Source organism: Schistocerca serialis, chromosome 4 (genome assembly GCF_023864345.2).
Source record: "Schistocerca serialis cubense isolate TAMUIC-IGC-003099 chromosome 4, iqSchSeri2.2, whole genome shotgun sequence".
NCBI classification, from domain to species: domain Eukaryota; kingdom Metazoa; phylum Arthropoda; class Insecta; order Orthoptera; family Acrididae; genus Schistocerca; species Schistocerca serialis.
This window is the reverse complement of record NC_064641.1, coordinates 544,764,106-544,787,984: the sequence shown is the minus strand read 5'-3', so window position 1 is coordinate 544,787,984 and position 23,879 is coordinate 544,764,106. Positions and strand designations below refer to the sequence as shown.

General features: G+C 42.6%; 1 protein-coding gene across 1 annotated transcript; it reads right to left on the bottom strand.

Moving 5' to 3' along the window:
• Nucleotides 1-5,828: 5,828 nt before the first annotated feature.
• Nucleotides 5,829-7,481, bottom strand: LOC126474600 (piggyBac transposable element-derived protein 4-like). Its single transcript, XM_050102076.1, has one exon. It carries the CDS (start codon nt 7,479-7,481, stop codon nt 5,829-5,831), a length of 1,653 nt encoding a protein of 550 aa, XP_049958033.1.
• Between the last annotated feature and the right edge of the window lie 16,398 nt (nt 7,482-23,879).

Genomic DNA, 23,879 nt, shown 5'->3' with positions numbered 1-23,879 from the left:
CAAAATTTTATGAAATCTGGTAAACAGAAGAATGCTGAAGACTGGATGGCTGGAATGGGTAACAAATGAAGTGGAAGTTATCGTGTTCTGTCTGTTCAAACTGATTTGATGCAGCTCTCCGCGCTAGTATATATTGCGCAAGTTTCTTCATCTTTACATAACTACTGCAGCCTATACACATTTGAACCTGATCACTGTAGCCAAGTCTTGTTCTCCCTCTACCACTCCATTACCCCCCCCCCCCCCCCCGCACACACACACACACTTCAGTCCATCACCAAATTTACGATTTCGTAATGCCTTATGAGGTGTCGTATCTAGCGATTCTTTTTTTTAGTCTAGTTGTGCCTTAAATTTATTTTCTTCGCAATTCGTTTCTGTCCTCATCATTAATTATCCGATACACTCATGTAATCTTCAGCATTACTTTATAACAAAATATTTTAAAATCTTCTTTCCTCCTCTTGTCTACACTGTTTAGTACCCACGTTTCACTTCTGCACTAGGCTACGCTCCAGACAAACATCTTCAGAAAGTACTTCCAAACATCAAACTTATATTCGACGTTAATAAATTTCTCTTCTTCAAAAACTTTTCTTTCCATTGCCAATCTACATTTTATACTTCCAAACACCCAAACTTATATTCGACGTTAATAAATTTCTCTTCTTCAAAAACTTTTCTTTCCATTGCCAATCTACATTTTATAGCTTCTCTCCTTCGACCATCACCAGTTATTTAAATCCCCAAACAGCAAAACTCATCCACTGCTTTTAGCGTCTCATTTCCTATTTTTATTTTCTCACTACAACCGCATTTAATTATACTACACTCCATTACCCTTTTTTGCTGTTATGTTCATCTAACGTCCGCCTTTCAAGACGCTGTCCATTACATGCAGCTGTTCTATCAAGACCTTTGTCCTCTCTTACAGAATTATTATGTCGCCGTGAAACCTGACTGTTTTATTTCATTTCCCTGAACTTCCATTAACTCTCCAAATTTCTCCTTGGTTTCCTTTACTGATTTCTCAATCTACAACTTGAATAACATTGGGGAGAAGCTACAACCCTGTCCCATTCCCTTCTCAATCTACATCTTCCTTTCCCTGTTCTTCGATTCTTATTACTGGAATCTAGTGTATGTGCAAGCTGTAGATGAGCAGTCGCTCCCTGTACTTTACCCTAAATACTTTCGTAGCTTCAAACAGTTTATTCCAGTCTAAATTGTCAAAAGCTTTCTCTAAATTTGCAAAATACTGTAAATATGGCTTTGGATTTTTTTCTATCCTCTGAAATAATCCGTAGGGGCAGTATTGTAGCGTTCCCTCATTTCTCCCGAACCTAAACTGATCTTTCCCAAAGTTGTCTTATACGAATGTCTCCATTCTTTGTAAGTGTGAACGTAGTGGAATTGAATGTAATAAGGAAGAAAATACCTTAATGGCACAAACTGGTTGAAAGAGAGGATAGTTTCATGAGACACATCCCGATGCATGAAGGAACAACTACCGTGGGAGGTTGCGAGACTTAAAAATGGAGAGGGAGACCAAAACTTGAATACAGCTAGCAAGTTAACTGGGACGCAGGATGAAGTATTTATACAGATATGAAGAGTTCAAAAATGGCTCTGAGCACTATGGGACTTAACATCTTAGGTCATCAGTCCCATAGAACTTAGAACTACTTAAACCTAACTAACCTAAGGACATCACACACATCCATGCCCGAGGCAGGATTCGAACCTGCGACCGTAGCAGTCGCGCGGTTCCGGACTGAGCGCCTAGAACCGCGGATATGAAGAGTCTTGGCCAGTGCAGACTAGTGTAGACAGTTGTGTCAAACCAGTATTTCTACTGACGACCACCATTTGAAAATGACTCTTTCCGTCTTTTTCAGTCATATTTATATCTGCCACAACGTCAAAACTATTACTTACTACGATTTTCTGAGATTATTTTCCTGTAAAATGTTAGCTACAGCTGTGACAACTGCCATAATGAAAACGACAACCGTCCGGACGAATGCGGCCAACGGTATTTTTTTCGCTGGCTGTGTCGTACCGCTCACTTTCTGGCTCGCCCTCGCGCAGCTTTTGTGTCGGCCACTTCGTCTCCAGGCGCGGCGCTGCATTCGCAGGACGACTGCCGCTGGCAGCTACTCCGGCGGTGAGGCGGAAGTGTGCGAGCAGCGCGCCATCCGGCTGTCGCCCGGAAGCGCCGGGAAATAACTCGCCTCACAAGGCCCGCGCGAATATCCGGCAGCAACACTCCTCCGGCTTGCTTGCATTGGAAAAGAGCTCAAATTCCTTAGTAGGAAGGCCCTGCGATGACGTAAATATCACAGTTTGCCACTTGCGTAAGAAAATTCTGCGTCTCAAAATTTCACCAACGAGCCAGAACTTTATGACCATCTGCTTGATGGCGTATTGGTCCACATTTGGAACGAAATGAGGCATCGGTTCTACGTAGCATGGATTCTACAAGTACTGGGTAGGTGTCCAGGTATGTGGCAGTACATGTTTACGCACAGATCAGGCATTCAAGCGCAGAGATGACAACAGATAGCGTCCCAGCTGTGATCCATGGGGTCCCGAACATGCACGTTTGGTGGCCAAGATATCAACGAGACAAGTCATCGTCATGCTGCACAAGCCATTCTAGCGCTATTCTAACCTTGTGACATGGACAGTTATCCTGTTGGAAAATGCTATCGCAGCCAGGGAAGACTGAAGTGTGAAGTGACGTAGATTGTTTGCAATAATGTTCGCGTTGTCCACAGCTTTCCTGGTGTCATAGACTACCGCCACAAGTCTCATGGAAGGCCAGGTGAAAGTCCCCCACAAAATAATACTGGCGACAGCGCATTGCGCCTCCGACGTACTATGTACATTTCGAGAAGCGGCTCACCTGGATGACGTACTCAGACACGACTATCGATCTAGTGTAACAAAGAACGTGATACATTCGACCAAGCGACACGTTTTCATTGATTCACGTCCCAGTCACCATGGTTTCATGTCCACTGCAATCGTTACTGATGATGCCGTTGGCTCGACATGCGAACACGTAAGGGATGTTTCTACATCTACATCTACATGATTACTCTGCAATTCACATTTAAGTGCTTGGCAGAGGGTTCATCGAACCACAATCCTACTATCTCTCTACCATTCTACCCCCGAACAGCGCGCGGGAAAAACGAACACCTAAACCTTTCTATTCGAGCTCTGATTTCTCTTATTTTATTCTGATGATCATTCCTACCTATATGGGTTGGGCTCAACAAAATATTTTCGCAACCGGAAGAGAAAGTTGGTGACTGAAATTTCGTAAATAGATCTCGCCGCGACTTCCATCCCAACTCGCGTATCATGTCTGCCACACTCTCTCCCCTATTACGTGATAATACAAAACGAGCTGCCCTTTTCTGTACCCTTTCGATGTCCTCCGTCAATCTCACCTCGTAAGGATCCCACGCCGCGCAGCAATATTCTAACAGAGGACGAACGATTGTAGTGTAAGCTGTCTCTTTAGTGGACTTGTTGCATCTTCTAAGTGTCCTGCCAATGAAACGCAAAGGCTCGCCTTCCCCACAATATTATCTATGTGGTCTTTCCAACTGAAGTTGTTCGTAATTTTAACACCCAGGTACTTAGTTGAATTGACAGCCTTGACAATTGTACTATATATCGAGTAATCGAATTCCAACGGATTTCTTTTGGAACTCATTTGGATCACCTCACACTTTTCGTTATTTAGCGTCAACTGCCACCTGCCACACCATACAGCAATCTTTTCTAAATCGTTTTGCAACTGATATTGGTCTTCGGATGACCTTACTAGACGATAAATTACAGCATCATCTGCGAACAACCTAAGAGAACTGCTCAGATTGTCACCCAGGTCATTTATATAGATCAGGAACAGCAGAGGTCCCAGGACGCTTCCCTGGGGAACACCTGATATCACTTCAGTTTTAATCGATGATTTGCCGTCTATTACTACGAACTGCGACCTTCCTGACAGGAAATCACGAGTCCAGTCGCACAACTGAGACGATACCCCATAGGCCCGCAACTTGATTAGAAGTCGATTGTGAGGAACGGTGTCAAAAGCATTCCGGAAATCCAAAAATACGGAATCAACTTGAAATACCCTGTCGATAGCGGCCATTACTTCGTTAGCTGCGTTGCACAAGAACTATGTTTTCTGAAACCATGCTGATCACGTATCAATAGATCGTTCCGTTCGAGGTGATTCATAATGTTTGAATACAGTATATGCTCCAAAACCCTACTGCAAACCGACGTCAACGATATAGGTCTGTGGTTCGATGGATTACTCCTACTACCCTTCTTAAACACTGCTGCGGAAATCTATGCTCAGGAATATGCGCTGAACGGTGTGCCCCAAAACACTTGTGGCTGCACCTGTGCCGTACTCTGCCATCAGATCTGCCACAGATCAGTACCATTCACGCTTTACGGAGTGCGCAAGCCTCCGATATCCCATTTCCTGTGCTGCGGCATTGACGCCTGACACCTCCTCACCTATTCGTGCTTTTACGGTCCTTCATCTTCTTTCCATAGGTGCTCACGGCAGAAACACTCGAACAATCGACCAGTTTCTCCGTTCCCGAGATGCTGGCTCCAGACAGCGGGTGGTAACAGTCCGTCCTTTCTCAAAGTCGCTTACGTCAGTGGGTTTCCCCGTTTCGCTAGAATTATTCCCAACTTGTCTCTGCCCCTCTTCTAAGCTTTCACTACAGCGTCAGATGCCCACAACGCGACGAGACATTACTTAATCTTCGTTGATCCATTATGAATCGTGGGACGACGGCTGCATGAACTTCTTGATGCAATAATTTACCAACAGCCGTATGTATTGTAGACATTTATATTATTTTATGAATTTGTGTGTGCTACCAGTTTCGGCATTACATTGATGCCATCTCAGGCCTCTGTACAATGAGTAGAAGAAATGTACTATTATAAAAAATTTATAAGAAATATAGAACATACGTTAACAATTGACAGATATCATGTTAACTGTGTAAGTGGTTCAAAGAGATATATTGTATATCATTAAAACTACACTCCTGGAAATTGAAATAAGAACACCGTGAATTCATTGTCCCAGGAAGGGGAAACTTTATTGACACATTCCTGGGGTCAGATACATCACATGATCACACTGACAGAACCACAGGCACATAGACACAGGCAACAGAGCATGCACAATGTCAGCACTAGTACAGTGTATATCCCCCTTCGCAGCAATGCAGGCTGCTATTCTCCCATGGAGACGATCGTAGAGATGCTGGATGTAGTCCTGTGGAACGGCTTGCCATGCCATTTCCACCTGGCGCCTCAGTTGGACCAGCGTTCGTGCTGGACGTGCAGACCGCGTGAGACGACGCTTCATCCAGTCCCAAACATGCTCAATGAGGGACAGATCCGGAGATCTTGCTGGCCAGGGTAGTTGACTTACATCTTCTAGCACTCTCTGTACCAGGCCTATTTTATGCACCCGTCCCTAGAAACCGGGCAATTTTACCAATATTAAAAAAATTACTGCATCAAATCTACTGTTTGGATTGTGGCAAATTTGGTACCATCTTGAAGCTGCACATTTCTACTTTAATTCTGAGTGAAAGAAACTACTTTACAATGCACAGCTTTAAGGTACAGTTATAGAAATCACTTAGATGTTTTAAGAATTTAGAAAAAGTCATACGAATAAGGGAATACAATTGTGATTTATTTTTAACCAAAATTGTGGCACTACATTACATGTTTCTGATAGTATACAGTATTACATATAAATTTCACACAGAATCATATTGTTTTTTAGTGTGGAAAATTTTAAAGCAAGGTTCCAGGCAGAGTGCAACGCCACACTGTTCACATTCGTATCGTGTCTCTTTGCGAGAAGCCTTGCCACTCTGTTTCTTGCTCCTGGAACTGCACACGTGACACACACGAGCAGCATACTTCTTAGTAGTTGCAGGTATGTGCTGCAAAAAATGTCTCTTTGTTAGCCGACCTACAGTTCCTTCATTTCTTGGAATGAATTCAAGTGTGTCGTCTTCAACAAGCTGAACTGCAAGCACTGTTATAAAGTCTGTTATTGTAATTTTCTTCCTGTGCACTGCATTGTACAGCCAAAATGCATTTGATACTCCCATAAGCAGCAAATGGAAATATAATTTTCGCCACCATTTCACAGTTCTGTGCTGGAACGGATTGTACTGCAGGCGTTGGTCTCCAATATCCACTCCAATTTTATTGAGGTTGTAATCAAGTACCTGAAGTGGTTTCAATACTACAGACCCATTTCTCTTAGTATGCGTACCAAATGTTGCTTGATGCCTTGTAGACAATGTATACACATCTCTCTTATCTTTCCACTTCATTGCCAATACATTATCTTTACGCCGAAAAGACATTTCGCCCTTTTTCAGCTTAGCAGATACTAAATCTTTAGGCAATCCTTTCCTGGATTTGTTCACAGTACCAACAGCTCCAGTGCCTTTCTCTGCCAGTTGCTGAAATAGCTCTGGACTGGAATAAAATCGATCTAAATACACAGTGTGGCCTTTGTTCAGCAAGCTGCTGTCAGACAACAATCGCAAAATAACCGCAGACGAAGAATTGTCAACAATATGCTTACCAGCATAAACTTCAAAATTTACAACATAGCCACTACTGGCTTCAGCAACAGCATATACTTTCAGTCCATACTTATGAGGCTTATTTTGCATGTAAACACGGAAACTCACACGACCTCGAAATGGGCAAATTCCTTCATCAATTGTCACTTTTTCTGAGGGACGATATGCCTGGATACATCGCTCCTTCAAATTATTATAATATGGCAAAACTTTGTAAAGTGGATGAAATCCATCTTCGCCTGGTTTTTTCTGATTTGAATTGTCAACAAGATGCAAGCATGACAGTATCTGAGTGAAACGCAAACGGCTCATGACATGGGGACAAAAGTTACAACTAAGAACAGGATTAGTGCTCCAATGGTCCGCAATTTTTGGCTTTTTCGAAACACACATGTGGAAAATAATACCCAAGAAACGCCTCATCTCACTTATAGTCACTGGCTTCCACGAACTCAAAACTGAATGGGGCTTCAGATTATTTCCTCTTCTTTTCTTCTGTATTGTCTGTGATGCATACAAATTTGTCTGTCTCTTGAGTTCATTTACGTCACTGTCAGTAAGGAACACTTTACTGCAATCCAGTACAGAACTCGACTCATCAATATCCACTAGTATCTGCCTGGGTGTCGTGTTGACAGGCAGAGGTCGGTAGGTGTCAACTGCAGTCCACTCACTGTCTTTCGGATACGGCACAGCTGCTGGATTTGAAGCAACACCTTCAACATCATTCTCGTCTTCATCTGAAGACAAACTGTCATCAATCTCGTCTTCTAAAAAGAATATCACATTATGTGTAACTACATACATCGTTTACACATGTTCAACAGATATGTGCGTACTGCACAATTACGTGGAAAATTCGGAAATACGTACCTTCAAACACACCATTGCATTCAGAATCGTCTGAATCACTCTCTACATTATCCAGAGTGTCGCTATGATTGATCAAATCCGCAATTTCTGCGTCTGATAAACCGCGCCGAAACATGATGACAAACAACTGAATGATATACAGACTGAGAACGCAAAGATAAGTTTTAACATGAATTACAGCGCTGCCGTGACATCTATGGACGCATTTTGTTAATAAACATCTGAAAAACGTATAGCGCTGGCCAAACCCGTAGAAATAACGTTGCAGTGTTTTGAATGAAATTAAATGTAGCGGCCCGTAAATTTTACGGGCTTGGTGATTTTCGCGCGATCCCAGGCCCGTAAATTTTACGGGCTTGGCGCTTAGAGTGCTAGAGCACGTTGGGTGGCACGGGATACATGCTGACGTGCATTGTCCTGTTGGAACAGCAAGTTCCCTTGCCGGTCTAGGAATGGTAGACCGATGGGTTCGATGACGGTTTGGATGTACCGTGCACTATTCAGTGTCCTCTCGACGATCACCAGTGGTGTACGGCCAGTGTAGAAGATCGCTCCCCACACCATGATGCCGGGTGTTGGCCCTGTGTGCCTCGGTCGTATGCAGTCCTGATTGTGGCGCTCACCTGCACGGCGCCAAACACGCATACGACCATCATTGGCACCAAGGCAGAAGCGACTCTCATCGCTGAAGACGACACGTCTCCATTCGTCCCTCCATTCACGCCTGTCGCGACACCACTGGAGGCGGGCTGCACGATGTTGGGGCGTGAGCGGAAGATGGCCTAACGGTATGCGGGACCGTAGCCCAGCTTCATGGAGACGGTTGCGAATGGTCCTCGCCGATACCCCAGGAGCAACAGTGTCCCTAATTTGCTGGGAAGTGGCGGTGCGGTCCCCTACGGCACTGCGTAGGATCCTACGGTCTTGGCGTGCATCCGTGCGTCGCTGCGGTCCGGTCCCAGGTCGACGGGCACGTGCACCTTCCGGCGACCACTGGCGACAACATCGATGTACTGTGGAGACCTCACGCCCCACGTGTTGAGCAATTCGGCGGTACGTCCACCCGGTCTCCCGCATGCCCACTATACGCCCTCGCTCAAAGTCCGTCAACTGCACATACGGTTCACGTCCACGCTGTCGCGGCATGCTACCAGTGTTAAAGACTGCGATGGAGCTCCGTATGCCACGGCAAACTGGCTGACACTGACGGCGGCGGTGCACAAATGCTGCGCAGCTAGCGCCATTCGACGGCCAACACCGCGGTTCCTGGTGTGTCCGCTGTGCCGTGCGTGTGATCATTGCTTGTACAGCCCTCTCGCAGTGTCCGGAGCAAGTATGGTGGGTCTGACACACCGGCGTCAATGTGTTCTTTTTTCCATTTCCAGGAGTGTATATGTAAAATTAGGGCACATATGCTTCTGCCTATGTCATGCTGTTGTTAATATTTTTCCCTATTTTACTCAAATAACGCATGATATATGAGCATATGGGTACGCTATTATTCATAAAACCGTAACACACCGTTGTAATAGGCCATGCAACACATCAGATGTACTGCATACATTCGTATGTCCAGTGGAAAAGTGGAAGAAATTTTTTAATAAATATCAACTAATATAAATGACAATAAAATGAATTAATATACAATAAAATGTGACAAACATGTCAGAATACATAGTTACTTAGGTGTGGTCTAGGTCGTATTATGTGTGGTACCACAAACAGCTGCCGCAATATTAACGATAAAAAGCATAAAAGAGTTTGTCTTAAAACCCAATTGCATTCCCTAAGTAAACCAATGCAATCGTACTATAAAATCATCAAACACCTGGTCATCTTAGACACTTCATTAGGACCCTGATGTAGGACAACCCCACATTGTGCTGAGTGGATTAATGCAATGCCAGTAGCTGCCGCATGTAGTCATGGTCACAAAGAAGTTTCTCAATCTCTGCATATCAAGAAATGTCTATCTCCCTACATATCCTATACAATTATACAGGATTATACCAACAGCATAACATAGGCAGAAGCGTGTGTGCCCTAATGTTACATATAGTTTTAACGATATACAATATATCTCTTTGAGCCACTTACATAGTTAACATGATACCAGTCAATTGTTAACGTATGTTATATATTTTTTATAATAGTACATTTCTTCTACTCATTGTACAGGGGCCTTAAGATGGCATCAATGTAATGCCGAAACTGGTAGCACACAGAAGTTCATAAAATAAAATAAATTTCTACAATACATACGGTAGTTGGTAAATTATCGCATCAAAAAGGCATTACTTAGGCTCACGGTGGGTAGTGGACATAGTGCTTTGGCTCATCAGTGTGTGTCTGTAATGGAACGCGAAGAACTACAAGAACTTCGAATTAAATTCATGTAACAACGTTAAGGCGTTCTCACTGCGATCTCATTTTCTCGATTGTGTGGGAGATTCGAAACATAGTCGATACCTGTATTCTGAATAAGAACTGTATTAGGGACAATCAAAAAGTTAACGTTTCAAGGCGTCGCTGCAGTTTATATTCAACGTAGCGCGACTTCGATACGGGTGTACAAGCACCGACATGTAAGCAAGGGATTAGTGTGGCGTCAGTGGGTTTCCCCGTTTCGCTAGAATTATTCCCAACTTGTCTCTGCTCCTCTTGTAAGCTTTCCCTATAGCGTCAGGCGCCCACAACACGACGAGGCGTTACTTAGTCTCGCGGTGGGTAGTGGTTTTCCGACATGCGTGCGCTATATTCGAGAACATGAAGTAAGGCGACGTTAATATCAGATGCGTCCAAACAGGACTAATATGTCGTTATTCTTTTCTTGGATACCGAATGACAAACACCGGTAGACACCCATCGGAGAATGTACTCTGCTTACCGGGCAGCATATCTGTAAAAAATCGTCTTTGCGGAATGGTGCGCCAAGTTCCGTGCTGGTCGCGATTCGACACAAGACGCCTGTCGATACTGGAGGTAATTCTAATACAAGATGAGGCACTCGAGCAACCAGTCATTTTGCCTGATTAGCATACCGTTTCCAGACTGTACGACATTCTAACGGAAACTTTTTGATCTCCACTTTTGTGACTTTATTTGCTTTCACAGTCGCTGAAATACTGACGTTAGCGCTGCCGCATATCTGAAGTTACTTGTCTACGTATCACGTGATTTTCCAAACATTCTGCCGTTAGTGAACACCCGCGATACACTGAAAATCGTGCACTTTGAATATGTTTATTCTCTAATGTATAAGATATTCTGGGGCCTGTGACTTGAAGAAGGAATACGCGTGTCCCAAAAAGATCCAGTCGATTTGAAAACACTCTGTCTGCTACACGAATGACGATAGAAACTTGAGATGGGTTCTAGCTCACGCATCAAAACCTGAGGTTTACCTTGGCGCCACTTGTAAGTTGTATGTTCGTGTAGACACAGGTAAGGCTGCGGTAGCAGAGTTCTTCCTCGCTCGTTCATGACCCAATGTACGTTGCACTGAGACGGCAAAAACACAACAACAAAAGGTGCCTTTCGTTTCACCAGGTGTAATTCAGTTACAGCTGTGCGGCTTAATTTCGTCGAGAGTGTGGCGCTGCGCCTAGAGCGTAAAAGGGGTACTGATTTCGCATTGCAACGTTGGCTACCTAGGGCACTGGTCTCAACTTACGCGATTTTTTTCTTTTTTTGTGATGTTTATGTTAGACGCCATCTATGTGCCTCCCGTCTCAATAGTTCCCGGTGAGTGAATACCTCAAGAAGTATTTCAAACCACTGGAAAAGATTCTAGGCGCAGACAACAGGAATACCCTACTGGGTCTGTCCACTCACACTGAAGTTCGCCATCTCGTACCAGTTACAATTAACCAACGATGGACTCCAGAACTATTGCAAGTGAAAATTCTCTCATTCTATATACTAACCATATGTCATAAGGCTTTGTCAAATACTTGGTTATCGAAACTGTATTTATATTGAGAAACTCATGGATTCACGCCAGCGATTGACGATAAGATGGCCCCTATAGAAAATCGTTGAGAATTTATTCAAAAGAAAGGTTTATCCACTGAGTTTTCACTTGCAGAAAAGGTCAAATCTCGCATCTTTGCGCTATTTTTTCAAATCAATTTTTCATCAGTTCTTCTTTGGTTCTACATATCATTTCTTTTCACTTTTATAACTCTCATCCATCTGGGCAACATTCTCGATGAAATGAGTTGCTGGTCCAGTAAGGTATGCAATTCTCCGAAATTTGGAACGTGGGAGAAAGGTACTTGCGGAAATAGTTCAGTGCTCGACTCCCGGACCGGCATAGCGTCTTAATGTGCCAGGAAATTTAGTAATATTACTCATTCCAGTGCAGAATAAAAGATTCATTCTGGAATACTGTCAGTGTTTGCCCTGTGTGTGTGGTTCCCGGTTTTCTAATTCTCGATCTGTTTTTGAAGAGTCTTGAACTCACTGTAGCCTAGTTCCATGGATGTGTCATCTGGATACTATTTGTCTCTAGTTTTGTTACAATTTCCAATCGTCGATGTAGGAGTTGTTTTTTGTCGTTTTAATCTGTCGGATGCGATGGAGAAGTTGCCTCCAGATGTTTCTAAGAGAGAACTGAGACGGTTCATACAAACGCCGAACCATGCACAGTAATACTAACTCCTAAAAATATTCCTCACCCGATTATTTGGCTGTATTCTTTTCTTTCAAGGTATATTTTGGTTTTCTATGTCTCGGGAGAAATTTTATTATAATTGTATTAACTCTCTTTCGGCCTCATCTTTTCAGTAGCTATGAATGTGTTACGCTGTCAAACTCCTTTTTGTAATCGACATAAGCTACGTAAATATTTCTTCTATTTATTTTGCTCGGTTTCAGGACAGCAGGGTCAATAGTTGTTCTTCACATACTCTTCTGCTCTTTCTGTTATTCACCAAGTTTATTGCAGATTGCTTAATATTCTTATTAGTTTTTAGGAATTTAGTAGGTAAGGAAATTACCTTTATTTCGATGAGCAGCTAGGGAATGTTCTTTGAATAATTAGATGTGTAGTACATGAACAGGAAAAGAAACACAGACTCTATGCACAAATTTTAATTAATCTGTGGACGTCCAAATTTGGTACGCCGCATCATCTTGTAATAGAGCCACAGGTCATAAGAACGGCGTCTTCGTTAGTCAATTGTCTGTTATCATTCCAACAGTCACCTTTCTTATACTTCGTAACCAAATAAAATCCCGGAAGTCTCCAAAAGATGCAGAATCGGGAATGTTTTTGTCAGAAAATTATTATTATTTTTTAAGGGTTGCATGTGAATTCTTGTTATTATTTTCTTCATTGTCTTATTAATGAGTTTTTTATATCTTTCGAGCTTTGTGGCTACTGTCATCTGCTTCTGCGTTAAAATGTCAAGAAGGTTATTGAAGATTTCTTTGTTGATTTCGTATTTGGTGCGTTTTATTTACATTCTCTCAGTGCACGTTTCACATTTCAGTTGTTGATGAAGAGTTCCTTTACAATCTTTCTCTTTCTTTTTCTTTCTGGATGATTTATTTTCTAGTTTTACGTTTTGGTCTTAGGTATAAATTTCATACTTTTGCAAAAGCTATTTTTAACATAAATATAATTTCTGTTTTTGGTTTGTTCTACTGTCGGAATCAAGAGAGCGAATTAAAAATCAGACAGTTAACTAGATAATAATTACTTAAGTAAACAATTATATTTAACGATGTTAATGTATAGTTGGAGATTTCCTTGAGTTTCTTCCGTCATATCACGGTCGGAGCTCCGGCAGCAGAAGACCAAAACATACTGTTATGGAGCAGTTGAAGATCTTCATAGTTGTCTAGGTAGTGAGTGAGCAACTGGTAGTTAAACAATTTTATTTTGCCGTATGGTTTGATGCAGCACTTAAATTTAAAACTGCTGGATCGATAATTTCAGGCATTTTTCGCATGAATGTGTACATTGTTCAAATACAGACCAGAAACTTATGATCAGAGAATGTGCTAGACACTGGATTCGTCTTGGGGAGGACTTGGGTTCAAAACCCGTCCAGTAATCCAGATTTAGGTGTCCCGTGGTTTTCATAAATCGCTTGCCGCAAATGGCTGCATGTTCCCTTGAAAGGATATGGCCGAAATCCTTCTCCATCCTTCCCCTTTACAAGATCAGCGCTGTACGTTAAACCGTGATCTTCTTTTCTGCTCTGAAGGGACTTACTGTGATGGTCAGCCAGATGTAATTCTTATGATAGACATAGTAGATTGTTCTCACTGTTGCTTTAGTTTTCCTGTTGGCCATGTCTTATTTCAGTGTGGAGTTATGATATTTTCATTACTTCATTTTCTGCGCATGTGCCTGGAGAAGATTCTTTACAATTTATATTTGGTCAGAGAGCATCTGTTGCATTTGATTGACATTTTGAAAACTGAAAAAAAAATCTGTCTGTTGGCCGCGATATTGGTTTACGGTCGACTACTGTTACGGTTAGACAGAAGAATATATTCATTTTTTTGCTCCCTATCAAGGGGAATCGTTGTCTTCCTGGCAGATTTGTGGTAGCGAAGAAAGACACTTTCAGTTTAGTTCCAGTTAGTAAGAAGATGCTGTTGTTTTGAAAGGGACATCAGGCTGGAGGTTACCATCAAGTGCAGAATTCTCTGCAGACTATTCCCGTGTAAATGTTATGAGAGATCAAACTTCCTGGCGGACTGAAACTGAGTGCCGGACCGAGACTCGAACTCGGAACCCTTGCCTTTCGCGGGCAAGTGTTCTACCGACGGAGCTACCCAAGCACGACACACGACCCATCCTCACAGCTTCACTTCCGCCACTGTCTCATCACGTATCTTCCAGACTTTCGCGTAAGAATTTCATGAGACATGTCACGAATAAAATAACAATTTTTTAAAATTACCGTAATTTTCGACACAAGTAGAAAGTGATGTTTGGTCAATGAGAGAAGGACGCCGTACTACTACAGTAAGGCTACTTGACAATAGAACGTCTGTGCAGCATAGACATACATCTCCTGATAGCAACTGCTTATACATTGGGTTTGGGGATTTGTTTTCGTGTTTATTCATCTAGAAACGCTGAGATGTGTTTATAAGTTGGAGTGACTCGTGAAGGCTGTGGCTTTCCACCACACAGATATGTCTTGGGCGTCTATATCGTCTGTCAATTGCCCATGAAAGCGACGTGGCACAGTGTCCATAGTGCCAGATGCTAACTCTTTTAGCCTTATAGCCCCTGTCAGTCATACTGTTCTTATCGTTTCTTTCATCGTTATGTTCGTAATTCTGTGTTGTATTTGCTACGAATGTGTTATGATGTGCCTTATGGAATTGTGTCACTTAAACAGATTTTCAGTTAATTAGAAATTATTTAACTAACTATATGTAAATATGTATCACAACTAAATTACTTTTGGAGTATTTTGCCCACTGGCGTCGAGAACTTTACGAGAGCACAGGAATACTGCATAACAAAGACAAAAGACTGCTAACAAGCCAGATACCGTCCAATGAAGAATTTATTTAACCGATATTTTACTTTTTCGCAAACCAATGTTAACATGCTAGTGTACATTTCTTCTGTCTTCATATATGTACTTCCTACAATATTCTAAAAGAATAAAAACGGTGAATATTGTTTTAGAAAGTAACATACATTTATGCTTTCTTCACGTGAACCCCATAACATGTTGATAAATATAAGTTTGTGCACGTTGATGTACATTTCTTCTGTTGTTTTACAGCTGCCTCCTACAACATTTTAAATAATTAAAAATGATCAATATTTTATCTAATAACATAACGATATGTTTTCTTCACCTGAGCCCCACAACATTACCTTGCGTGTGAACAAACCAGCAAAGGCTCCCGCTTAGACACCCCTTGTTTGGCAACACCCTCGGTGTCACCTAAGCACCTTCGTTGAGCACTTTAAAAGTGTACCTGTCGGAAACTCCGACACCAATTTAATGTCACGACTGCTCTAGCGCCTAATGGTAGCCAGACCCGTCGTAAGGGCCGCTGAAGGGGTTGCCTAGACCTCAGGCGTTAGAGCTGCTATGGGACTGCATCGGTGTCGAAGTTCATGAGGGGTACATTTTTAAGATGTCCAACAAAGGTACGTAGGTAGTACTAACGGTGTTGCCGATATGGGAGTCTTAGAGGGACCCTTAGTCATTTTATTCGAGCGTATGTTAATACAACACTCCCCACTGGAGGGCTTGAAACATAAGCGCTGAAAAAAATATAAAACTCCTTTGCTGTTTCGCATTACATTCAATTTTAGTTTAATGGTTTTGAACGGTCGCTAGTGTTTCCACCCTGTATACCAGACCAAAAATTGCGGTCGCACTACACTACTTTCAATGGGGTTGCAGCCCCATGATGACTTTAGATTAGGGTTGAAAGGCCCATAGAGTGCCAGCAATGTCGAACATTGTCAAGAACGTCGTCCTGTGCTTATCCCACTACAAACTGTCGTTTTCGAAAGCGAAATGTGTGGGAATCAGCGCCCCAAGGGAAGGGATGGATCACTTATACCACATCCTGAGGCCTTTTCGTGTCAATTCTGAGCGGCTGTGGGTCTGAAGTGTTTCCCTCGGCTATTCATAAGAAAACTGCGTGATTTCAGAGCTGGGTTTCGCGGTTCTGACCGCCATCCCAGAGGCTGTAAAAGAAGAGGTGAGTGTGGGCAAGAGGGGTGTAACGACCTTTCCACCGCGTGGCTCGTCCGCGGTGGCATCGTGCGGAATTGTACTGAAATTTAGTGCCAATGCGACAACATTAACCCACCTTAAAGCTAACATGACCTTCTGAGCTGCGACCTTTTTTCTGCATTTGTCGACACCTTACTGTTTGAAACGTCGCTCAGCTGAGGGTGGCGTTACAGATTGCCACGCGTTTGCAACATTACGAAGTAAGGTTGTAGGTACCTTTCAGCCAGATTTCAAACTTAAGCGTTGCAATGGGAGACAATTTCGCGGTTTTGTTGTGCAGTGTATTATCTAGCAGAGCTGTAGTAATACTTGCTTCAAAACTATCAGAAGCGTACATATTGACGGTTGTATATACGGCAGCCTAGTTGATATGTATCTTTATTTTTAAACGCATATTAATTAAACAATTGTTTCGGATCACATTTTCAATGTCTTTCCGGCAAGTCAGTGTTTGAACATCATGTAGTCCCGTCCTCTGTCTAATTTTTCGCAGCCAGACGTCCTTTTTCTTCCAATTCCTCTTCTACATTCAATTTTGCCTCCAGCCTTCAACTGCACAAATGAGTATTTATCGAACATTTTCGTAAATCTAATTCTGAGCCGGTAATCGACATATTACAGTACCATGCATGGCAAAGGTTGAATATCACTAACATTAACCGTTCTGTTTCCTGCTCTAATCACAAATCTCCGACGAAACGAAAACGTCCGTAGTCCACTTTATTCATTATAAACTCTTATTGCATTCATATTAGGACCTACTGGACAAGTAATGGAAAGGAAACAGAAGAAACTGTCTCGGAATTTGCCTTCTGATTACGGGAAACCACGTAGAACTAAACTTGGATGGACGGATGTAAATACTGACTATCAGTTTGCATAAAGTATGATTTAAAGAAGTATGATTTCTTAGCCTGAATATACTTCGTCTGAATTCATAAACTTTTTAGGCTTCGACTACAAGAACCAGTCTCAATACATTCTCTCCAAGATGAAGGCAGTTTGTGATACTTCATAGTCGGATTATTTTAAATCATGACTCAATTACACACGCAAAATTGTTTTATTTTAATTGTGCAAGCTACGGTATCTTCTGCTGCTTATATTTAATCGTGTTGGTGACGACTTATTTTAAGAAATGAAATGAAAAATGTAGTGTGGAATTACATTATTGAAAACATGTGTGTTCACTATTACAAGTCTCCCTGCTCATGGTGCGTCTCCTACAAAGGTTGTTTCAGGAAGAAAAGTAAATATTTTAGGATATGGTAGAGCATACTAATTCGAATAAAACATTGCATGCAATATGTGTGCAATTTTTAGTGGTTACAGAGATACAGCTAGTAGACTGCAACACAAATAAATATTCACAGAAAGTGTCAAACAAGGGCAAATAATTAGTTTCAAACATACTTTCGAAGTCTGTTGGTAAGGCCACGTTCTGGCGTCGTTCAGGTGTTCTTTTATGAGAACGTCACCAGCCATAGTCCGAACGATCGGAATATGGCCCGGGGGCCTGCGTGGCAAAGAAACGTGACTATTTCTGCCGATCCATCTTTTAGAGAAATTTAGGTTTAAGGGATGCGTCACCTGACGACTAGAATTTCCCAGAGTCCAGTGACGGAGGAATAACATAAAGCTCTTGAGCCACTGTAACCACTTCTAATAATGCTGGAAGCTCGTTTACAAGAAAATCTAGATAATGAGGCCCAGTAATACGATGCAATTACACAACAGACCCAGTAAATCAATGCCTCTCACAAAGTTACAGAAAATGGTTCCGGAATATGCGTGTTCCAAATGCACGAGGGCTTTCGTTAGACCAACGACGTTAGCTAAGAGTGCCATTGCTACCGTCGAGAGCGAAAGTGACTCATTCGGCTAACAGTACTTATGCTATTACTCGGTGAAACTATATTAAAACCTTCTAGAATATTTACTGTCCTTCCTAAAACGCACTGTATAGTCAATCATCGTTATAAGAAAACACATTAAAAATGGGGTAAAACCAACATGCTAACTGGCTTTTAGTTCGTCGACCCATTTATCATGTGCTTATGGCTTTAACTGCTACATTAAGATCTCTCTCGTCTCAAGCTGTAACTTTTAACACGTAGACTGTACTTAGTAGTGGTAAAATATTAAAACTGATAGTCACATAAATAAATATTTTCTTTAAACGTTCCGGGATATGATCACTGTGCTGGTGACGTCGTCAGTAATCTATTTATCTCAGAAACTATAGCAGATGCTTGAATAAGACGCGGCCATTACGTGTTATACTTCGGCGCGAACTACACTGTAGACCTTCGAAAAGTATTTCAGTTCAAAGGCGAAAACGGACGCAGAACGATGGCTTTCGAGCTGATTCCTCCTCGTCGTCAATTTTGTCATAAGCGTACCAAAAGTGCTGCACACTCCTAGTTTACAGTCTCACGCTGCTTTCGAAGTAATTCTACCGTCCTGCCTGATGCGGTACAAACAGCGCGACCCGGCAGGCAGCAGTGTCTGCGAGCAGGGAGAGGGAGCGGACCGCTCGCCCATTACTGCCGCGGAGCGTGCAGCCGTGCCGGCCGTGGCTCTGCGTGCGGTGCGTGACGCTCCTCGTGCGTCAGTGCGCGCCGCCGGAACGACGACACGCCCTGTTCGCCGTCCGCTCCACACTTAATGGAAATCCCGTATGCAGGCAGCAAACCCACGTCTCCAAATTAAATACGCTCACGGGGTTTCGTAAGCCCCCACGGGCTCCTGAATGTAGAATATTAAAGCCAAACTCACACCAAAATATGTTAGCCTTTGGGGTTTCTGTACGCAGTTAAGTTAATTTTTGAAAACTGGGTACTACGTCTGACGTCACTAACAATCGCTATATACACTACTGGCCATTAAAATTGCTACACCAAGAAGAAATGCAGATGATAAACGGGTATTCATTGGACAAATACATTATACTAGAACTGACATGTGATTACATTTTCACGCACGTTGGGTGCATAGATCCTGAGAAATCAGTACCCAGAACAACCACCTCTGGCCGTAATAACGGCCTTGATACGCCTGAGCAAACAGAGCTTGCATGGCGTGTACAGGTACAGCTCCCCATGCAGCTTCAACACGATACCACAGTTCATCAAGTGTTGCTCGGCCACCATTGACCAGAAGTTCTCAATTGGTGAGAGATCTGGAGAATGTGCTGTCCAGGGCAGCAGTAGAACATTTTCTGTATCCAGAAAGTCCCGTAAAGGACCTGCAACATGCGGTCGTGCATTATCCTGCTGAAATCCAGGGTTTCGCAGGGATCGAATGAAGGGTAGAGCCACGGGTCGTAACATATCTGAAATGTAACGTTCACTGTTCAAAGCGCCGTCAATGTGATCAAGAGGTGACCGAGACGTGTAACCAATGCCACCCCATACCATCACGCCGGGTGATACGCCAGTAGGGCGACGACGAATACACGCTTCCGATGTGCGTTCACCGTGATGTCCCCAAACACGGATGCGACCATCATGATGCTGTAAACAGAACCTGGATTCTTCTGAAAAAATGACGTTTTGCCATTCGTACACCCAGGTTCGTCGTTGAGTACACCATCGCAGGCGCTCCTGTCTGTCATGCAGCGTCAAGGGGAAAGGTAGCCATGGTCTCCGAGCTGATAGTCCATGCTGCTGCAAACGTCGTCGAACTGTTCGTGCAGATGGTTGTTGTCTTGCAAACGTCCCCATCTGTTGACTCAGGGATCAAGACGAGGCTGCACGATCCGTTACAGCCATGCGGCTAAGATGCCTGTCATCTCGACTGCTAGTGATACGAGGCCGTTGGGACCCAGCACGGCGTACCGTATTGCCCTCCTGAACCCATCGATTCCACATTCTGCTAACAGTCATTGGATCTCCACCAACGCGAGAAGCAATGTCGCGATACGATAAACCGCAATCGCGATAGGATACAATCCGACCTTTATCAAAGTCGGAAACGTGATGGTACGCATTTCTCCTCCTTACACGAGGCACTACGACAACGTTTCACCAGGCAACGCCGGTCAACTGCTGTTTATGTATGAGAAATCGGTTGGAAACATTCCTCATGTCAGTGCGTTGTAGGTGTCGCCACCGGCGACATCCTTGTGTGAGTGCTCTGAAAAGCTAATCATTTGCATATCACAGCATCTTCTTCCTGTCGGTTAAATTTCGCATCTGTAGCACGTCATCTTCGTGGTGTAGCAACTTTAATGGCCAGTAGTGTACATGGCAGGGTAGCAAGTAACTGCTCTTGTGTACACATAGCAGAAATAGGTCATGAATGAATTCTTAGCTCATTTGGGTGTATCGCTCCTTACATATAGAATACAGATAACGTTACTCATACTTAAATTTTGCAGGTGCGCTGAAATGCTAATCGCCTGCAAATCCACGCATTTAGTACACTTGATGGTATTTCGACGTCTGCTGCATGCCATCTTCACCGTGTTGCAGTTTTAACAGACAACAGTGTACACCAGGGGCGGCCAAGATTACAGCTCAAGGGCTGTGCGTTTACACGAGTGAAAAACCGCTCAGACATGCTTCACCACTTCCCCTAACGCCAAGCACACTGTTTGATCGCGAGGAGGGGAAAGATCGGAAACTGCTAACGTGCCGCAATAAAGTGGCACTGCAATCGCACTGCATACTACTTGGTCATATATTTCACATTTCTCAAAAACACAGGCCACAAAGAGCTAATTTTCAGTATTACTTAATTATTTTTGGCACGCTGGCGACATAATATCATTTTTCTCTGGTACAAACTGTCGGCATCCGGACAGACACAGATCATTTCACATACTTTCGCATTCAAGTTGCCTCGTAATCATGACATTTACTTTTATTATCGAACAAAGGTATTTCACACAAATATATCGATCGAAATATTGCAGCCCTTTTGCAGCCTCAGTATGGAGACTTGGAAACTCTACCTGAGTAAAGCAATCCAGACGTCCTGGACAGTTCTAAAGCAAAAAGATTTGTCATTACAACTGGAATTAACTTGTAGGTCACACCCAGTGAGGTCTGCACATGGACAGGGGCGCTTTCAGCTGAAACTGCAAATGGTCTCGAAAACAGCTCGGAAAAAGAAGTATAAAACTATCCTTGTAATTCTTTCAAGGGCACAATGAATTCTTCAAATCTCGCGTTTACTTTAACGCCAATGAGCTTAGGGGATTTGATTATCGTTATCAAAATGTGTCCCTTCTACAACGCGATTTTCTTTTTAAATGCGTCCGTCTCAAATCAGACAGAAGTTACCTTGCAATGTCGTACTGTGGGCACCGTGCAGTCAGGTCCACTTAAAATGCGAAGTCTGCCCTTGATTCTGGCTGCTTTAATTTTCGTTCCTGAACTCTTTTTTCCTCCACAAATTCAACAATAGACAGTTTTATACCGAAAGAGTTTTGAATTGAAAAATCTTTCCGGGCATGCCCCTTGATTTGACCGAAGTACTTCACAATAATATATGAAATCGCAATTCTCTTCATTTAGTTCCATTGAAAATTATTTCAACTGACAATGGAATAATGCATGGCACTTCAGAAATTTTACTATTCGCACTGTCAGTTTCTTTACGCCTGCAGATTTAGCACAGAGTGTTTTTTAATGTACAGAACAATGAATCCTATCTGTCGATGACTGTAATTTTTTGCTCTTTCACTGACAACTAAATATTTAAATTTTTTCTGAATATTTAAATTTTTTCTGCGTGGTATTGTATTGTCGCTTCATAGCAAATATGCAGTACGTGTCGCTTATGCTTAGAGTGCTAATCCCTCTCTTCTGTCATTCCCATTCATTTCAAAGGATTGCGGAAATAGATCGCTGGACTGCCTCTTTTTTGTGCAAACAATTACTGGACCTGTGAACGGCCTTCATACCACGAACAAATAGCGAAGGTTAAACAGCGCTGACAGCAAGACAGACAGTTTCGCCGGCCAAAAATGCCGCACCGCAATGCTAAATGAAATGTCGCGCGGTTCCGTGTACTTCCAATAAGGACCGAGCAAAGCCAGTTGACAGGCCGGGCCTTGGGCAGCCAGCACACCCTGCACGCGTGGTGTTTGACACGCCGTGGCTGCCCCTGGTGTAGGCAGTGACATTCGATGATGCAGCGCAGTGATACGGCACTTCACTCGCATACGGGATGGCAGGAATCCAAAATCCCGTCCTATTTTGGTTTTCCGTGATTGCCTAGAGTCGCTTGACCCAAATGTCGAAATGGTTCCTTTGAAAAAGCATACGCGGTACCTGACAATTTGCCACACGTTAGGCGCCTCTTATCACGGTATAAGTGTATATGTGTGTGTGTGCCCACTTTATCAGGGGATAGTTATATATTTTTATTTTATTTATATTTTATTATATTTTGTGATTTTGGTTGGGGTGGCTTTAAATATTGTGGGCTAGCATGAGACTTTTAATTAACTTATACCGCGATAACACTCGTACGGACATCGGCTGCCCCGAAGTACGTACAATATAATATTTTTTAAACACAACGCGCGACTCACCACCTTGTAATAAATGGTTTGTGTGAGCGCTGCTATTTAGAAAATAAAATATGCGTATTATTACGCAAACTGTAATTATTAATGTGGGTCTCAGGGGCTACCGGTTATTTATGTACCAAATTTCACAAAGATTAACTGAGATATTGCGGAGCTTATTGGGTGTAATGATTTTCAATATTTCTTGTTCATTATTTGCAAGTCAAAACTGGAGACAATCTCGTCTGCCGTTAGGCGGCCAAACTGAAACGTACTGAAGTCATTCAGTGCTGTGGATTTTAGTAAATGAAATTTATAGTAATAAACTTTGAAATTAATGAAAGATCAAAATTGAGAAGTCTCTCGCATTTACATTTAATATTATGACATGAAATTATAATTAAACAATACATTCAGCGTAATGGCCGACTAAATCCTGCTAGGGGAGATGAGCTCCCTGCACCACGAAGTTCTGTAAAAACTTGGTTAATTAGAATTAATGGTTGCGATCATGAAAGGTGACAACTAAGTCAATAATACACAAATTCTAATAACAATTTCTATTATATTTTGCAAAAAAAGCAGAAAAACTTACAATCATTATTATCCTGCTCTACAGTGGCGGCCTACCTATTAATTATTATCCAGTTCTACAATGGCGGCTACCTCTAGACGAAACAAAACAGGAGCACTTTCAATAAAGCAACAGTCTCTGATCATATTCGTTTTCATTACACAGATAAAAAGAATGTTCTTCTTATGGTTCAAATGGCTCTGAGCACGATGGGACTTAATATCTGTGGTCATCAGTCCCCTAGAACTTAGAACTACTTAAACCTAACCAACCTAAGGACATCACACACATCCATGCCCAAGGCAGGATTCGAACCTGCGATCGTAGCAGCCGCGCGGTTCCGGACTGAACACCTAGAACCGCTCGGCCACCGTGGCCGGCAAAAGAATGTTCTCTTTTTTTTATATATCACATCGCTGTTTGTGGTTTTTGGTGGTGTTATTTAACTTTTTTAACCTTTCTTATACATCGCGCACACGTACACAGTCTTGAAATAATATATA

Bases quoted from the DNA above. Each gene is read 5' to 3' on its own strand.
- LOC126474600 (XM_050102076.1), bottom strand. From the start codon at position 7,481: ATGTATGTAGTTACACATAATGTGATATTCTTTTTAGAAGACGAGATT.